Source organism: Hypanus sabinus, chromosome 12, assembly GCF_030144855.1.
Source record: "Hypanus sabinus isolate sHypSab1 chromosome 12, sHypSab1.hap1, whole genome shotgun sequence".
In the NCBI taxonomy this organism is placed as follows: domain Eukaryota; kingdom Metazoa; phylum Chordata; class Chondrichthyes; order Myliobatiformes; family Dasyatidae; genus Hypanus; species Hypanus sabinus.
Genome location: NC_082717.1, coordinates 13833626 through 13850631, shown reverse-complemented (window position 1 = coordinate 13850631; position 17006 = coordinate 13833626). Strand labels below are relative to the sequence as shown.

General features: G+C 46.6%; 1 protein-coding gene across 2 annotated transcripts in view; it reads right to left on the bottom strand.

Moving 5' to 3' along the window:
* Positions 1-17006, bottom strand: part of kif26ba (kinesin family member 26Ba) — a 356970-nt gene that overhangs the window by 54810 nt on the left and 285154 nt on the right. For both annotated transcript variants that reach the window (XM_059985564.1, XM_059985565.1), the window contains 3 exons: positions 13947-14130; positions 12571-12730; positions 6050-6212 (listed from right to left, as the gene is read on the bottom strand). In XM_059985564.1, coding sequence (XP_059841547.1) covers positions 6050-6212; positions 12571-12730; positions 13947-14130 — 507 coding nt within the window. The remainder of the gene's footprint in view (positions 1-6049; positions 6213-12570; positions 12731-13946; positions 14131-17006) is intronic.

The window sequence follows — 17006 nt, the reverse complement described above, 5'->3', positions numbered from 1 at the left end:
AAATGAAGGAAGCCTATTAGTTATTTTTGCAAACTGATTTGCTAATTGTCCTAGATGTTGATAATCTTAGGCAAGAACGTAACAGATTCCCTGTAAAGTACTGTGTAAATGGAGGCCATTCAGTCCAACTAGTGAATGCTTCGAGCAAACACGAGGAAATCCGCAGATGCTGGAAATTCAAACAACAGCACACACGAAATGCTGGTGGAACACAGCAGCCAGGCAGCATCTATGGGGAGAAGTGCTGTCGACGTTGCAGGCTGAGACCCTTCGTCAGGACTAGTCTAGTGCTTCGTCTAGTCCTGACGAAGGGTCTCGGTCCGAAACGTCAACTGCGCTTCTCCCTATAGATGCTGCCTGGCCTGCTGTGTTCCACCAGCATTTTGTGTGTGTTGCTTAGTGAGTGCTCCGCATGAGGTTTGCCCCATTTCACCTTGCTGGCAATCTAAGTGAACTGTAGATCCCAGTTTAGTCAACTCTAGTTCATTTTAGACCATGGCCAAGGGGGCCAAACCACCCACCCCAGGTGGGGTCTGGGGTGGGCTGAAGGGAAGTAGTTGAAGGGTTTCCAATTGCCCCCCCCCCCCCCAAACCACTTGCTCACAGTACAGCCAAATCTGAGCTGCTCCATCCCAGTCCTGCATCAACGGGGCAACTGGATTTATCGATCCATCACAGGATGAGGCACAGCTTCATCCCAATGGAACTGAACGTCAGAAGCCGAATACAACACAGTGAACAAGCAAGCATCTGCTCCTGCGTAAGATCAGTTCACGATGGTGCACTTGTGAATCTTTCGCAAACAGCCTTGGGACTCCAATGCGAGAGGTGAGCCAAAACTGGGAGACCTGCGGAGTGGCAGCCACGAATGCGGATAATCGGGAGTGGGAAAGGCTAGTCACCAGAAATGAACGTTCAGAGTTGCAGAATCTTGTGATTTATCTTTGAGCATACTGTATCCAGGGTCACTCTGTGCAGGTCTGAAATATCCTGCTAAGTGGGACCTGACTCCCGCTCCAGTCACTGAGGAACAGGCCATTCTGCCCAACAACCATAAGCTTCCGTTCAACATGACTATGGCTGAGGTTTTCCTGCTGTATCCATACTTATCCCAATTCTCCCATTGCTCAATGTCCATACATCCTCAGTCTCTGGATCAGAGAAATCCAAAAGGGGGGACATTCCTCCAGGGTGGAGATGAGTCTTCCTAAATGGCTGATCATTGTCGCCAGGTATGGTGCTTTTTCTCGTGCTGGCTGGTTTTACCTGCTGGGGCAGGATTCCTTTCTGCTTTAGGTATAGGGTAATTTGCGGATGAAGGATTTACACTGTGGGCCTTCAGTCTGAACTGCATCCCACCCCTCCCCAGGGCAAGGCACCGTGGAAGTACCAACTAATCACACTGAACCCTTGCCCCCGTGTGAATCCAACTGCCTGATTAACGCCATGCAGATGTGCAGCTGACCCGTCTCCCTTCCCAGCACCGGGGACACCTGGAACGAGATTGGGAAGCACACCTACTGTGGAATCCTTTCTCCACTGGATGCTGGGCCATCCAGATCTCTGACACAGGACAGCGAGTGGTTCTGACAGTATGAAATTATAGTCAGCAATACTGTCGTATAACACAGCACAAGAACCAGCTAAAGAGCAAATCAACAACACCCAGACAGCAATCCCTCCTCTCTGGACAATGTTTTCCTGTGCTTATCCAAACATCTCTTAAAAGCCTCTAATGTATTTGCCTCTTCCACCTCACCTGACAGCACATTCTAGGCATCCATGACTCTATGAGTAAAAAACTTACCCCCCCCCCCCCCACCTTCAATGCATGCCCTCTGGTATTAGACATTTCAACCCTGGGAAATCAATACTGTCTGTCCACTCTATCTATGCCTCTCATAGTCTTGTAAACCTCTATCAGATCTCCCCTCAGCCACAGACACTCCGGAGAAAAGAACCCAAGTTTATTCAGCTTCTCATTGTAGCACACGCCCTCTGAACCAGGGAGCACCCTGGCAAACCTCTTCTGCACCCTCTTTAAAGCCTCACGATCTTTCCTATGGTGGGGTGATCAGAACTGTATGCAATACTCCAGATGTGGCCTAACCAGTTTTATAAAGTTGCCACGTAACCTCCTGACTTTTGAACTCAATATACTTTGCTCTTAACTGTGTACTGTCTCTTGCATTTGGTTCAACACCTCACCTTTGTCTGGGTTAAACTCCATCTGCCATTTCACAGCCCATATCTGTAACTATTGTATATCGTGCTGTATTCTTTGCCAGTCTTCTACACTATCCACAACTCCACAATATTGGTATCATTTACAAACTTACTACATCTTACATCTACATTTTCATCCAGGTCAGTTATGTACATCACAAACAGCAGAGATTCCACCACAGATCCCAGTGGAACACTGCTATTTACAGATCTCCAGTTCGAATAAGTCCCTTTAACCAGCCTCTGTCTTCTATGTGCAAGCCAGTTCTGAATCCAAATAGTCAATTCACCGTGGACCCCATACATCTTAATCTTCTGGATTAGCCTCCCACAGGGACTTCGTCAAAGACCTTACTAAAATTCATATAGATAACATACACTCATCTACCTTCATAAATCTCGTCACCTTTTCAAAAAATTCAATCAAGATGGTAAGACATGACCTGCCATGCACAAAACCACGCTGGCTCTCCCTAATTAGGCCATGGGCTTCCAAATGCTCACATATCTATCCTTAAGAATCTTCTCCAGCAACTTCCCGAAAGCTGCTGTGAGACTCACCATAATGAGAGGCACAATATTAGCCACTTGTTAGTTCTCCAGTACCTCGCCTGTGGCTAGAGAGGACACAAAGGTGCTGGTCAAGGGCACAGCAAACTCATCTCTTCCCTCATTCAATAACCTGGGGTAAATCCCATAAGGCCCTGGGGATTTATCCACCTTAATACTCAGGACACCCAACACTTCCTCCTCCTTCACCTCTAAATACCTGAATATATTGATGAACTCAGCACTAATAAATACCGAAGTACTCATTAAGTACCTCACTCACATTCTCCACATCCAAACAAATGTTGCCCCCTTTATCCTTGAGTGGTCCCACTCTACTTCCACTTATCCTTTTGCTCCTGATGTACGCATAGAATGCCTTGAGATTCACCTTAATCCTACCTGCCAAGAACTTTTCATGGCCCCTCCTGGCTTTCCTAATTCCCTCCTTTAGGTCTTTTCTGGCTTCATTATCCTCATTTTCTTCTTTTGATCCTAATTTCTGAAGCTTTACATACTTATCCTTTTTCTCCTTGACTAAATTCATCACCACTCTTGACATTCGAGGTTCTCTTATCTTTCCATCCCCGTCCTCCCTCCAACTGTTCCTGTGCTCTGAGCAATTGATCTTTAAACATTCTTCACATATCTGATATGGACTTGCCAGAGAAAAGGTGTTCCCAATTAACGCTTCTTAGTTCCTGCCGAATGTTTTGCCCTGCTACAATTTAAAACTCTACCACAAGGACCATACCTAACCTTAGTTTTTCTGAAAGTTAAGGAGTTGTGGTCACTGTTCATCTACTGAAAGGTCAGTCACCTGGCCAGGCCCATTACCCAACACCAGGTTCAGTACGGCTTCTCCCTGTCCACATGTTGACTTAAGAAATCTTCCTGGATACACTTAACAAATTCTGCCCCATCGAAACCTCTTGCACTAAAAAGGTCCCAGTTTATGCTTGGGAAGTTGAAATCCCTATTATCTTTACATATTTCCTTAATCTGCTTGCATATCTGTTCCCCAATGTCCTGGTGACTATTGGGGGGGGGGGGTCTACAGTACAGTCAGTGTGACTGCACCCCTCCACCCAAATGGATTCAGTGTCTGATCCTTCGTAAGTCTCCTCTGAGTGCAGCTGTGATGTTGTCCCTGATTAGTAGTGCAAATCCACTCCCCCACCTCCTTTACCTCCTCCTCCCTCTTTTCTAAAACTTCAAAACCTGGTACATTAATCACTTATTTCTGCCCCTCTCTCAACCAAGTTTCAGTAATGGCCACAACATCATAGTTCTGTGTATGATCCATTCTCTAAGTTCATCACCCTTACCCGAAATACTCGTAGCATTAAAATATACCCACTTCAAACTATCCAACACATCCTATCTGTTATTTCCATTTTGACTTTTATTATTTTCCTAACATCTATGTTGTGGTCCGGTCCTTCCCTTACTGACCTGGGGCTCTGGTTCCCAGATCCTGAAAAACTAGTGTGAAAAACTATGTGAAACTCACATAGAGCAATGCAGAACTGAAGCAGAAGCTTCAGTCAACTGGTCCACACTGACCAAGATTTCCCTCTCAGCTAGTCCGATTTGGCAAAGTTTGACTCATATTGTCCAGCATGTTTCATCTGAACTTACCCCGTCTCACGTTAAAAACATACCCTGCGGTATTAGATACTTTAGTCCTGGGGAAAGTTACCTATCTATCTACAGCTTGTATAATCCTATAAATTTCCATCAGGTCTCTCTGGAGCACCCGCTGCTCCAGAGAAAACAACCCAAGTTTGTTCAACCTCTCCTTATAGGACTTGCCCTCTAATCAGGCAGCATCCTGCGCTTTCTCCAGATGCTTTCAATAATGGGGCTACCAGAAGTGCATGCAACACTCCAGATGCAGCCTAACTAAAGCTGCAACATGACTCCCTGACTCTTGAACTCAGTGCTTTGACTGATAAAGGCAAGAGTGTCATCTGCCTTCTTCACCACATATCCACTTTCAGGGAGCTATGGACTGGGACCTGAGGATCCCTCTGTACAGCAGTACTGTTAAGGGTCAGAGCGTTACAATGGCGCCCAGTGGCAACTCTTTCGTGCTCATCATGAAAGCAGCTTAATTTCTACCTTTGATGTCTCCTTTTTCCCTTTCAGGGTGGATGGGGTTCTGTTGAAGACTCTGACCAGGAGTTACACTCAGACTGGTTCCTTACGGTAGTGGGACCCACTCCTAGAGGCTTTTCGATGTTCCAAGGAAGCAGCCTAGAAGCCAAACACACTTTCGGGGCTTCTGGGGCTTCGGGGCTCCTGAGCACGGGCTGATTCTAAGCCGGTGTCACTGACTGAAGTGTTGTGGGAGAAAACAGAACATTGGGAACATCTGTCGGACCCTCTGTACTTGGCGAATTGCGCTTTCTCTCTCTCCTCGGTCGGGGACAGGTTGCTCCTGATTCTCCAAGTGGAAAATTGGGGGAAAAAAAGCATTGTGACAGACTTTTAACAGTGAGAATATGTGAGTGAGTGAGTGTGAGTGTGAGTGTGTGTGAGTGAGAGAGAGAGAGAGAGAGAGAGAGAGAGAGCGAGCGCGTCTGTCGGGTGAATAATTAGTAGGGTCTTTGCTATTGCTTGTTTGATAAGTGGAGGGTGCTAAGGCTTTTTTGTGGAGTGGGTGGGGGTAATGGGGAGTCATTGCTTTGCTGCTCCTTGTGTGTGAGAGGGAGAGAGTTGGTGGGGGGGGAGCTTGGGATTTTAACATTTTTACTGTCACTCATTCCTCGGGGCACTCTTCTGTTTTTGTGGATGTCTGCATGCATTTTGCATACATCTCCCTGACATTAAATAGAACTATGGAAATATTAACCGTGTACTCTCCCTTTACAATTGATCTCTCAAAGTGCAGCACCTCACACTTGGCCGGATTAAACTCCAACTGTCCTGGAAGAAGAAAAGACTTGAAATCGAACTTCCTAACGCAGGCTGACACGCGTAATATTTGCAGTGACATACTGGCCTGGGCTAAGCCCAGTTTAACCAGAAGCTGCTGTTTCTTACGGAGTTGTGTGAAGAAATTTCTGGGTTATTAAAATGGTTCATTTTCACAGGGCCACTCCCTTGGGCAGCATGGGGCTACAGCTGACAGAGATGCTACCTCACAGAGACCAGGGTTTGATCCAGGTCTTCCCCACTGACTGTGTGGAGTTTGCACGTTCTCCCTATTGATCTCCCACCCCCTTAACAAAAGAACCTGTCCTCCCGGCGGCTGGTTAACTCTACCAACCTTTGTCTTCTTCTTCTTCATCCGGAGCACCCTGGAGGCGATCTGGATGGTGGACAGGGTCTCCGAGTAGTGGCTGGAGGAGGACGAGATGTGGGCGATCATGGTGGTCCGGCAGTTCAGGTTGCCGAGGGACTCTCGCAGCAACATGGTGAGCTTGCTCTCCCTGAAACAGTGAAGCAACAAGACAGCAAGTTACCACGTAAACAACTGACTGACCGTGTTCCTGAATTGGATGGAAGAGTGGGCAATGGTCAGACTGCTCTCACCATTAGATATAGGGCCCTTTATTGGCTCTTTAGCCAAATGACCACCAATAAGCAATCACCAGACCTTACTTTAGCCCTATACTCCAATCAACAGCACACACCATCAATTCTCCCTTTTCCTACCTACACACGACTGGCTGAATCACAGCCTGCTATGGAAACAACAATACCCAAGAACAGAAAATCAAACAATAAACAGTGGATACGGCCCAGTCCATCACGGGTAAAGCCCTCCCCACCACTGACACATCTACACAGAGCGCTGTCGCAGGAAAGCAGCATCCATCATCAGGGACAGCTTCTTCCCCTCTGCCACCAGATTTCTGAATAGTCCATGAACTCATGAACTCTATCTCACTATTCTTCATTTTCACTATTTATTTATTTTATTATTATTGCATTTTATTAATGACTTGCACTGTACTGCTACCACAAAAATAAATTTCATGACATATGTCAGTTATAATAACACCTGATTCAGAAGAAACGTGACGTGTCTTCTGACCATTGATCCCATCCTGCTGAGTAATTGCCCTCTGACCTCCGACCCACCCTGTCATGTTGACTAACATGCCGGTTCTAGACAGAGCACCTCAGGAAATCTAAACTTTGTAACTGTTCCCCAAGACCTCACGCTGAGGGTCATGGCTTGAGTCAGTTTGTACTTTTCACGAGACTATGAAGGCCTAGGTGATCCTATGGACGAGTAATGCAAAGCCCACATCCTTGAATGGATATTAAATAATTACCAGGTTGGAGTACGTGAAATGATGGAAAGGAAGGTGCCAACTTCTTTTGGCCTGGATGTTCTCCAGCATACCTCTCCCAGGGGTCACAGGGTTGTGTGGTGAACGGAGGGCTATTGTATTATGTCCCACAATGCAACACAGTTTATGAGTGAGGCCAGATGAAGCCAATGGGTGCTTATAATCACTCCACCAGCACCCCTACTCTCATGTCAGTGCCTAGAATTTCCTCCTCCATCCTCCCTTTCAAGCCTTCCTTCTTTGATCAGTAGTTTTTATGTGATTTAATAACAGTTGCTATGTTATAAATAAAACCATCTTTCAACAGAAGGCCATTTTCAAAATTCAAAGTAAATTTAAAAGTTATCGAAGTACATATGTATATGTAACCATATATTAGCCTGAAACACACTGTCTTGCTGGCACTTACAGGAAAAAGAGAAACACTACAGAATTTACAAAAAAACAATACATAAACCGACTAAGATAGACAGACAACCAACATGCAAAATTAGACAAACTGTGCGAATAGAAAAAAGTTATACTGAAACCATGTGTTGTAAAGGGTCCTTGGAAGTGAGTCTGTAGGTTGCAGACTCAGTTCAGAGCATTGGTGAATGAAGTTATCCACGCCGGATCAGGAGCCCGATAGTTGAGGAATAATAACTGTTCCTGAACCTTGTGGCGCGAGCCGAAAGCTTTTGTACCTCCTGCTCGTGGGTAGCAGCAAGAAGAAAGACAGCCTGGATGGTGTGAGTCTTTGCCGAATGACGCAGCTTTCGTGTGCCAGCATTCCAAGTAAATATATTCCATAGTGGGGAGGGCTTTGCCTGTGATGGACTGAGCTGCATCCACCACTTTCTGTAGCCTTTCCCGTTCCTCTGAATTGATATTTCCATATCAGCTCATAATGCACCCAATTAGGATACTCTCCACTGTGTATCTTTCAAAGCCTGTCAAAAGTTTTTGGTGACATGCAGAATCTACAGAAACTTCTAAGAAAGCAGAGGCACTGTTGTGCCTTCTTTGAGATGACGTTACGTGCTGGTCCCAGGACAGATCTTCTGATATGTTAACATAAAGGAGCTCAAAGCTACTGACCCTCTCTATCTCTCTAACACTGTTGGCAGGTTCCAAGGTGGCAAATTTTCAAACTGTGCTGAAAATATTTGGTCCACAGCCACCTGTCGTTGCTGCCTTCAGTTGCTAACGCTGCTGGTACCTCACTCTCTCCCATTTAGAAGGTCCTTGTTCTGTGTCCTGCAGATACTGTTAAACATCAAAATAAGTCTAAGGAAGAACAGGCAGCCCTGTGGCATAACTCAAATGTGGGTCTAACTATGAATGCGAAACAAGATACACAAAGAACGAAATGGCCCCTTGATACGTGATTGTATAAGAATTCCCTGAGGTCCTGTTTCATTGGCAGGCCTCTAAAGCAATATTAACAGAAGGAACCAACCTAAGACAGATATCTTTCCCAAAGTAAACAAACTTCACTTACAGCAGCAAGTTACTGAATTCTGTGCCTTGTTGAAGTTTTATAATCAACTAAGAGTATTCTTTAAGAGTTGTTTTTCTGCAATGGCTAAGACATGTATAGCCAATTAAGAGTCTTAGAGTCGTAGAGAGGGTAGCGTGAAGCCATCAAGTATGCATCTACCCTCATCTGGGTTTTCAGCTTCTTAAATGTTTGCAGAATGCCGCACCCCCTCAGGCAGAGAGTTTCAGATTCCAAACACCTTCAGCATCTTGGGCTCAGTAACCTTGTGTCAGTAACGCGAGTCCAGTGACCTCACCCCAGTAGTTCTGGGTCCAGTAATCTCAGTATATTAACACAGAACATAGGACACTACAGCACAGTGCAGGCTCTTTGTCCCATGGTGTTGTGCCGACCTTTTAACCTACTCTAAGGTCAATCTAACCCTTCTCTTCTGAGATTTGCGTAGAAAGAAGGGATTAGTTGATTCCAGGATTTGACTACTAATTATTTAGTCAGGCACCACGCTCTGGGCTGAAGTGTCTGTTCCCATGCTGTGTTGTTCTACGTTCTGTATTTCTCTGTGAGAGTGAGGGTCTGCAGTCAAAGTGAGCATTTAATCTGCCGGTCTCCAACCACGAAATTTTGAATTCAGAGGGGTAAAGTTCAAAATACGACACAAGGTTTTCTCCTGTGATATCACTCTCTCTCCAGACCTGCACAATGGGAAGTTTAGGTTCCAGTAACCAGCTTTCCACAATGAAAGCACCTGGGTTTAACGATGCATGGTGGAATGGCTCGGATAGAGTTTACAGCAAGGTAGCATAGTGGTTAGCGTTATGCTAATGCCGATCACGGTTCATTTCCCGTCACTGTCAGTAAGCTGTTTGTATGTTCTCTCTATGGTTTCCTCCCACGTGGACGGGGTAGGGTTAGTGAGCTGTGAGCGTGCTACGTTGGCACTGGAAACATGGCGACATTCATGGGGGGCCCAGCACAATCCTTGCTGATTTGATTTGACGCAAATGACGCATTTCGCTCCATGCTTCAATGTACGTGTGATAAATAAAGCTAATCTTTACCTTTCTTCATAATCTACCTCAGGCACAGTTGAAATACCATGTCAAAGTCCCTTTGTAAGGTTAAGTTTACTGGGGATGAAGAAGCTTTCTGCCATGCGCCCCTGCTCTGACCCGAAGCCTCCCGAGCTCTCAAGAGGGGTCGTCTTGCATTACAGTATCGGGTTTGTCTAATTTAAAAAGCAGGAAACTGTGGACATTCCTATTTGATATCCAAAACCCTAGTGCACTTGCATCAGGCCAGGTGATGCACATGTAAACGCTAGGAGTAATCGGCAGCCACCCCCAGCCATCTGCGGGCACAATTAAAACCTTCCCTTTCATTTCCGACCAGCTCTACTTGATCCATTTTACACGGCAATGAAATGTAACAGCAGTGTCACGGTGATCCTTTGTTCTGGAATTAGCAGCTCTTGGAACTCCTTCGCTGTGTAATTGCCTATCCCCGGGGGTGTGTCCATTATAATTAAGGTCAGCTGGAAATGACCCACTGGGTCACGTGAAATCGCCAGCTCGACACCTTCATATCTCAACCCGCTTGTTCAGGGAGGATGTCATCGCAACTTGGCTGGGATAAATTGAAACCTATTGAAGCGTAGAGTGGACATGGAGAGGATATTTCCTGTTTTGGGAAGTATAGGACCAGAGAGCACAGCCTCAGAATACAAGCCAGACACAGAGAAGCAGGATAAGAAAATGTCAGTCAAAATGACATGGCAGGTTAGCATAACACTTTACAGTACCAGGTTCAATCCCCACTGCTGTCTGTAAGGAGTTCGCACTTTCTCCCTGTGACTGCATGCGTTTCTTCCCACAGTCCCAAGATGTAGCAGTCAGTGGGTTAACTGGTCATTGTAAATTGTCCTGTAATTAGTCTAGGGTTAAATCGGGGGTTGCTGGGAGGTACAGCTCGAAGAACCTGAAGGTCCACACTGTATCTCAATAAAATAAACAAGCAAACAAAACAACAAACAAACAGAGCAGATGTGGAGAATGCTGATCAAACTTAGCAGCTCAGGTGGCATCTGTGGAAAGAGAAAGAGACTCAGAAACAGAATTGTGCCATTCGGCCCTTTGAGTCTGTTCTGCTCTACGACAGAGAGGAACAAATTAGACGAGTCAGCAGTGAAATGTGGGTGGAACCCAGGGGATTTAGCAAATTGGTTTATTGCTATTACATGTACCGAGTAACAGTGAAAAAACATTGTCTTCTCTGCCATCCAGACCGATCGTTTCATTGCAACGGTGTACTGAGATAATACAGAATGTAGAATAAAATATTATAGGTACAGGGAGTGTGCAGAGTCAGTTGCAAGGCTGTGATTAAGTAGACTGTGAGGTCCAGAGTCCATCTTTCATGCCGGGGTGCAGTTCAAAAATCCGGCCAGAAGTGAGAATGTCCAGGGTGGGTGGGCTCTTTGATGCTTTCACTCTTAGAGTGAAGACAGGGGGATCTGATATTGGCTGTGTGATTTGTGCTGATGTAGTTCTGAAGTCCTGGCACCTGTCCAGCAGGTCAGACTGGTACACAGAACAGAAAAGGAAAATGGGTGACAGGCAGGAATTGTTCTTATATAGAGTGAAAGAAAGGAAATGGTATCTGAATATGAGTTTATAGAGAATATGATACTGAGACCATAACCTTCACAGGGTGTGTGGAACTCATTGCCAGGAGTGGTGGTAGAGGCTGATACATTCCGGCCATTTAAGAAACTTTTAGGAACATGGGTGAAAGAAAAATGGAGGGTTACGTGGGAAGTTTATGTTGAAGTAGATTAAAAGGTCGGCACCAGGCACCACATTGTGGGGCAAAGGGCTCATACTGTGCTGTAATGTTCTATGTTCAAATACTATTCAAAGTACACCAGGGAGTTCTCTCCCCGTCAATAGCTGAGGCTAGACACAGATTAGAGGAATCTGTCTTAACTCCAAGCATTCATCAGAAAGACTCCTGCCAGGACCGGTGACAGGAAATCCTCAGCTTATTCTCATTCATTGTAATGACAGAACCATCGCTGATCACATAACACAGAACATACAGTAGAGCCCCTTTGACCCATGATGTTGTGCTGATCTTTTAACCCACTCCAAGGTCAATCTAACCCTTCCCTCCTGCATAGCCCTCCATTTTTCCCTCATCCATGTTTCTTAAATGCCCCTAATGCATCTGCCTCTGCCACCATCCTTGGTGTAAAAAACCTACCTCTGATATCCCCTCCTATACTTTCCTCCAGTCACCTTAAAATTATGCCCCCTCTGTTCAGTTATTGAGAGATCGGGAGGCTTAGATTACACACGTTACTCGGAGTCTGTGTCTGTATACGTTAACCATTATTAATGTAATCCCCATCTCTATCATTATGTTTATCTATTTGAAACGACTGAGAAAGAAAATCATGCCCTCTCCTTTGGGCCATTTCTGTCTTGAGTCGCTGCTTCCAGTACTTCATTCTCTCCAGGAATCCACAGACTAACTGAAAGGAAGGCACAAGTTAACCCCATTGTTCCCTTTACTTGAAGCACTAACATTCAGATGGTGGGATTGTGTTTATTCTCAAATGCAATACGCTTCAGGGGGGAGAGACAATTGATCTTTAGATCTAAACACTGCTGGGATATTGCCCTCAGCTGGCGTTCTCTTAACTCTAAAAGATAAGGTTATTTTACTTGAATATGCCTTGTGAAACTCATTTGGGCAAACACGTGAACTACTAAGGCGTAGAAGGCTGTGGGTCTGACATTGATATGTGCTGGGGTTCCCAACCAGTTAATGGTGGGCGTCCATGGCATAAAAAAGGTTGGGAAACCCTGCTAGGTGCAATGGGTAATGATGGGCTGAAAGGCCCATTTCTGTGCTTTGTGACTCTGTTCAGCACACGTGCACATGCAAACACAAACTGATACACACACACACAAATGAGACACATTCTCAGTGGTGGACAATGCTTACTTGTAGGGGATGTGCTTGGTGCCATTAACAAGAGCCAGGATGACATTCCCCAGCGCAGACAGGGACAGGCAGAGCCCGGAGCCGCCCTCTCGACTTTTGCTGAGTACCTTGACGCAGCTCCCCAGGTCAATGAGGTGTAGACGACTGCGACCTCCTGACACTGCCGGCAGAAGAGGATAAGAGAGGGATCGGATCAGTTGGCTATCCCACCACCATCCACGGAATGAACTCCCCCCCACCCCCCAGAATGACCGGCTCCTCGTAATGTTCCCCGAACACTGACAAAGCATTTATCAACCTCACAGCGCAGTGGAGACTCAGCCCGACGGCTGGGAACGCAGTGAGACAGCACCCGGCGTTCTGAAGGAAAATATACTTCCCAAACAGGAACACAAAATCGGAAAACTGCACATGCAAGATGCAGACGGGGCAGCTGCAACTGTGCTGATGATACTGTCGACATGCACGTGTTGATGCATGACCATCGGAATATTGAGTATAATCCAGGGCAGCCTCGTGGGAACATGGTTATAAACACATCAGGGGTTATCACACAGTGTGATCCTGTTATCCCTCCAGGACTCCGGTACAATCAGGGTGGGAGTGTATTCCCTTTGGGCACCCAATTTCCTCTCACGTCTCGAAGACCGGCAGATCATTAGGGTCACCTGGCCCCCGCTAATTGCCCCCCCGTATGCCAGTGGGTGGTAGAACCTGACTGGGCATGGACAGAATTCAGGAACAGTAAAAGGAAGGGATTAGTGTAAGACCCACAGGCAGCCTCTCAATGGGCTGAAGGGCCTGTTTCTGGGCCGTACGGCTTTATAACTCGAGTATTTTCTCACCCACCCAGAACAATGCAGTTCACATCCCCAAAACTCCTTTCATCACAGTGTGCGCCGTAGCGTAGCAATTAGCGTAATGCTATTAAAGCACCAGGGACCTGGGTTAAATTCCGCCCCTGCCTGTTAGGAGTTTGTATATTCTCCCCATGACTGCGTGGGTTTGCTCCGGGTGTTCTGGTTTCCTCCCACGGTCCAAAGATGGATGGGTTAGTAGATTAATTGGTTGCATGGGTGTTAGTGGGCGGTGTAGGCCGGTGGGGCAGAATGGCCTGTTACCATGCTGTATTTCTAAATTATCAAATTAAAATAAATCAGGCCAGCAGAACCCTCTTAGGGAAATTAGAGAAGGACAATAAATGAGGCATTGTCTGTGTCAACTTGCCCTCAGAAGCTATGTTGAGGGCACGCTTCTCCTAGAGGAGGGACGACCTGCTGATTGGGGTACGGACATGGAGGCTTGGGGACTTGTTTTAGTGACGCGCCATGGTGCCAATGGCAGGGGTGGGGGAGGACGCGAGGGAGCCAGCTCACTTCCTGCCTTGCCGCTCTTCTCCATGCGGTACTGGTAGATGTGCAGGGTGAAGAGCATGTGGGAGTTGCGCAGCTCCTCCTCGTCGCATCCCGAGCGGCTGCTGCGCCGCGAAGCGATGGCAGCGTCCAGGAAGTAGGCGGCCTTCTCCGGTGTTGGCGCGCGGAGTTCACTCTGGTTCTGAAGCTGCCGACGAAGCACAGACACACACAATGGGAGGGGGAGCTACGGTCACACCGCCACGGCCCGCCAACAGATGCACGGCGCTTTCTGAGGGAGAGCCCTCAGACGAGGCTTCAATATCGAGCCACATTTGGGATGGGTCGGATAAATGTCGAGAAATCTCGGTGAGGGAGGTTTGAAGTGGAAGACAGGAGAGGCGGTGGGGTGGAGAGGTTTAAGGAGAAAATTCCAGAGGGTGGAATGACCATTCCCAATCTGGAGTAAGTCATCCCCCTCCCAGTCCCTTGTTGGGGTTGGGAACACTTACATGGGTAACTGTGACACAAACTACTGAGGCCTGTGGACATCACGGAAACCAGCCTCCTTTTGATGGACTCTGTCTGGGCATCTCACTGCCTCAGTAAAGCAGCCAGTATAATCACCCACCCTGACATTCTCTCTTCCCCTCTCTCATCAGGCAGAAGATACAAAAGCTTGAAAGTCAGTCCCACCAGACTCCAGGACAGCTTCCACCCACCCTTGTCACACTCTTGAATGTACAGTACTGTGCATAAGTATGCCAAGGGTGTCTAAGACTTTTTCACAGTACTGTATATTGGTTAAATTCGCCTCATTCGGAAGGCCAGTGATGTTGTAGGGGTGGAGATGGACTCACTGACGGTGGTGTCTGAAAAGAGTTGCGTGCCATCTTGGACAATGTCTCCCACCCACTCCATAATGTACTGGTTAGGCACAGGAGTACATTCAGCCAGAGACTCATTCCACCGAGATGCAACACTGACCGTCATAGGAAGTCATTCCTGCCTGTGGCCATCAAACTTTACTACTCCTCCCTCGGAGTGTCAGACACCCTGAGCCAATAGGCTGGTCCCGGACTAATTTCCACTTGGCATTATTTACTTATCATTATTTAATTATTTATGGTTTTATATTGCTATATTTCTACACTATTCTTGGTTGGTGCGACTGTAACGAAACCCAATTTCCCTCATGATCAATAAAGTATGTCTGTCTGTAAAATATGAAGGTGATTGGGAAACAGAAATAAGAGTACTTAGCTCTGTATCAGGTCAGTAGTATAAAGTAACTGGAAAGATATAATATACACTAGGTACCCGAGCTAGATACACAGTACCCGAGACTGTGTGTGCCTGAGACATCTGCACCGTACAGTTCCTCTTTAATGTTAAGATAGACTCTTGGCCTCATAATCTACCTGATTTGTTTACCTGAACGACACTCTCTCTGCAGTTGTTGCACTTTATTCTGCAATGTTACTGCTTTACCTTGTTCCACCTCAAAGCACTGATCTGCATGAACGGTAAGCAGGCAAAGTTTTCCTGTATCTCAGTTCCAACATTTTCATCCCAAATCCTATCACCTGCAGTCCCTCGTGCCTCCTTAAATGAAGGGGCCGCTGGTGACGTCAGGAGTTAATGGTGTGCATTTTATCCAGCAAGAACGATTGGAGTTTTCATTCAAAAAGGGCAGTGTGGTAGTGTAGCACAGTACAGGTGACCCGGGTAGTCTGTATGTTCTCCCCAGGACCATCTGGGTTGCCTTCGGGTACTCTGGTCTCCTCCCCCTTTCCAAAGAGGCTCGCATTAGTAGGTTACTTGGTCACGTGGGGGTAATAGGGTGTCATGGCTTGTTGGGTTGGAAGGGCTTGTTACCATCCTGTATCTCTAAAGAAAATTTAAAACACATCTCATTATAATTTCATGGAAGCCTAGAAGGTGGCTGAAACTTGTGACTGGATGAAGTGATGGAGGCAATTTAATGAGAACTGAGCTAAAGACCTGATGGTTCACCAGGTTGATTCCTGGAACAGGGGAGTTGCCCTATTATGGAGAGGTTAATTAGCCTGTGTCTATTCTCACTCAAGAATGAGAGAATGTTCCAGAGATCATTTAATTGTTGAGTAAAGACTGTGCTCAGGTCTTTAGATTTTTGAAGAACACAAAGAGTGTTATGTTCAGAAGGAGGCCACCTAGTCCCTCAACTCCACTCTACCAGACCTGAGATCCACTGCCAGTCTCCACTACTCTGCATTATCCCCTCATCCTTTCACTTCCTTAACACCAAATACATTATCGATCTCTGCCTCAGACACAGACAGTGTCACCAACCACTGCATGGAGGAGTTTAATTCTTGTCTCACTTCGGACAGTTGACCCTGCATTTTGAATATGATCCTTACCCCAGACAGTCCAGCCGGGTGAAACATCTCTGCACCTACTCTGTACTGTACGTTTGAGAGACATTTCCTCTCATTCTTGAGAGAGAATAGGCACAGGCTAATTAACCTCTCCATACAGGACAACTCCCCTGTTCCAGGAATCAACCTGGTGAACCATGAGGCACTCCTCCAATTGCAGGTATATTCTTACAGAGGCAGGGAGACCAAACCTGCGCACGGTACTCCAGGATGAGAAAATCTGCAAATGCTGGAAACCTAATCAACACACACAAAATGCTGGAGGAACCCAGCAGGTCAGGCAGCATCAATGGTAAAGAGTAAACAGTTGATGTTTTGGGCAGAGACCCTTCATCAGGACTGGAGAGAAAAGTGAGGTTGGAGCAAGAAGGTGGGGGGAGGGAGGGGAAGAAGAGGTACAAGATGGTAGGTGTTAGGTGAAACTGAGAGAGAGTGGGAGGGGTAAAGAGCTGGGAAGCAATAGGTGAAAGAGATAAAGGGCTGGAAAAGGGGAAGGTAGAAGAGGGTAGAGGGAGAGGGTAGAAGGCCCTGGAAGAAAGGGGAAGGAGCACCGGGGGGGGGGGGGTGGTGATGGGCCTATAACTAGAGAGAGTTGAGAGAGGGAAGTGGGAATGGGAATGGTGAAAGGTGGGGGGCAATTACCGGAAGTTCGAGAAATCAA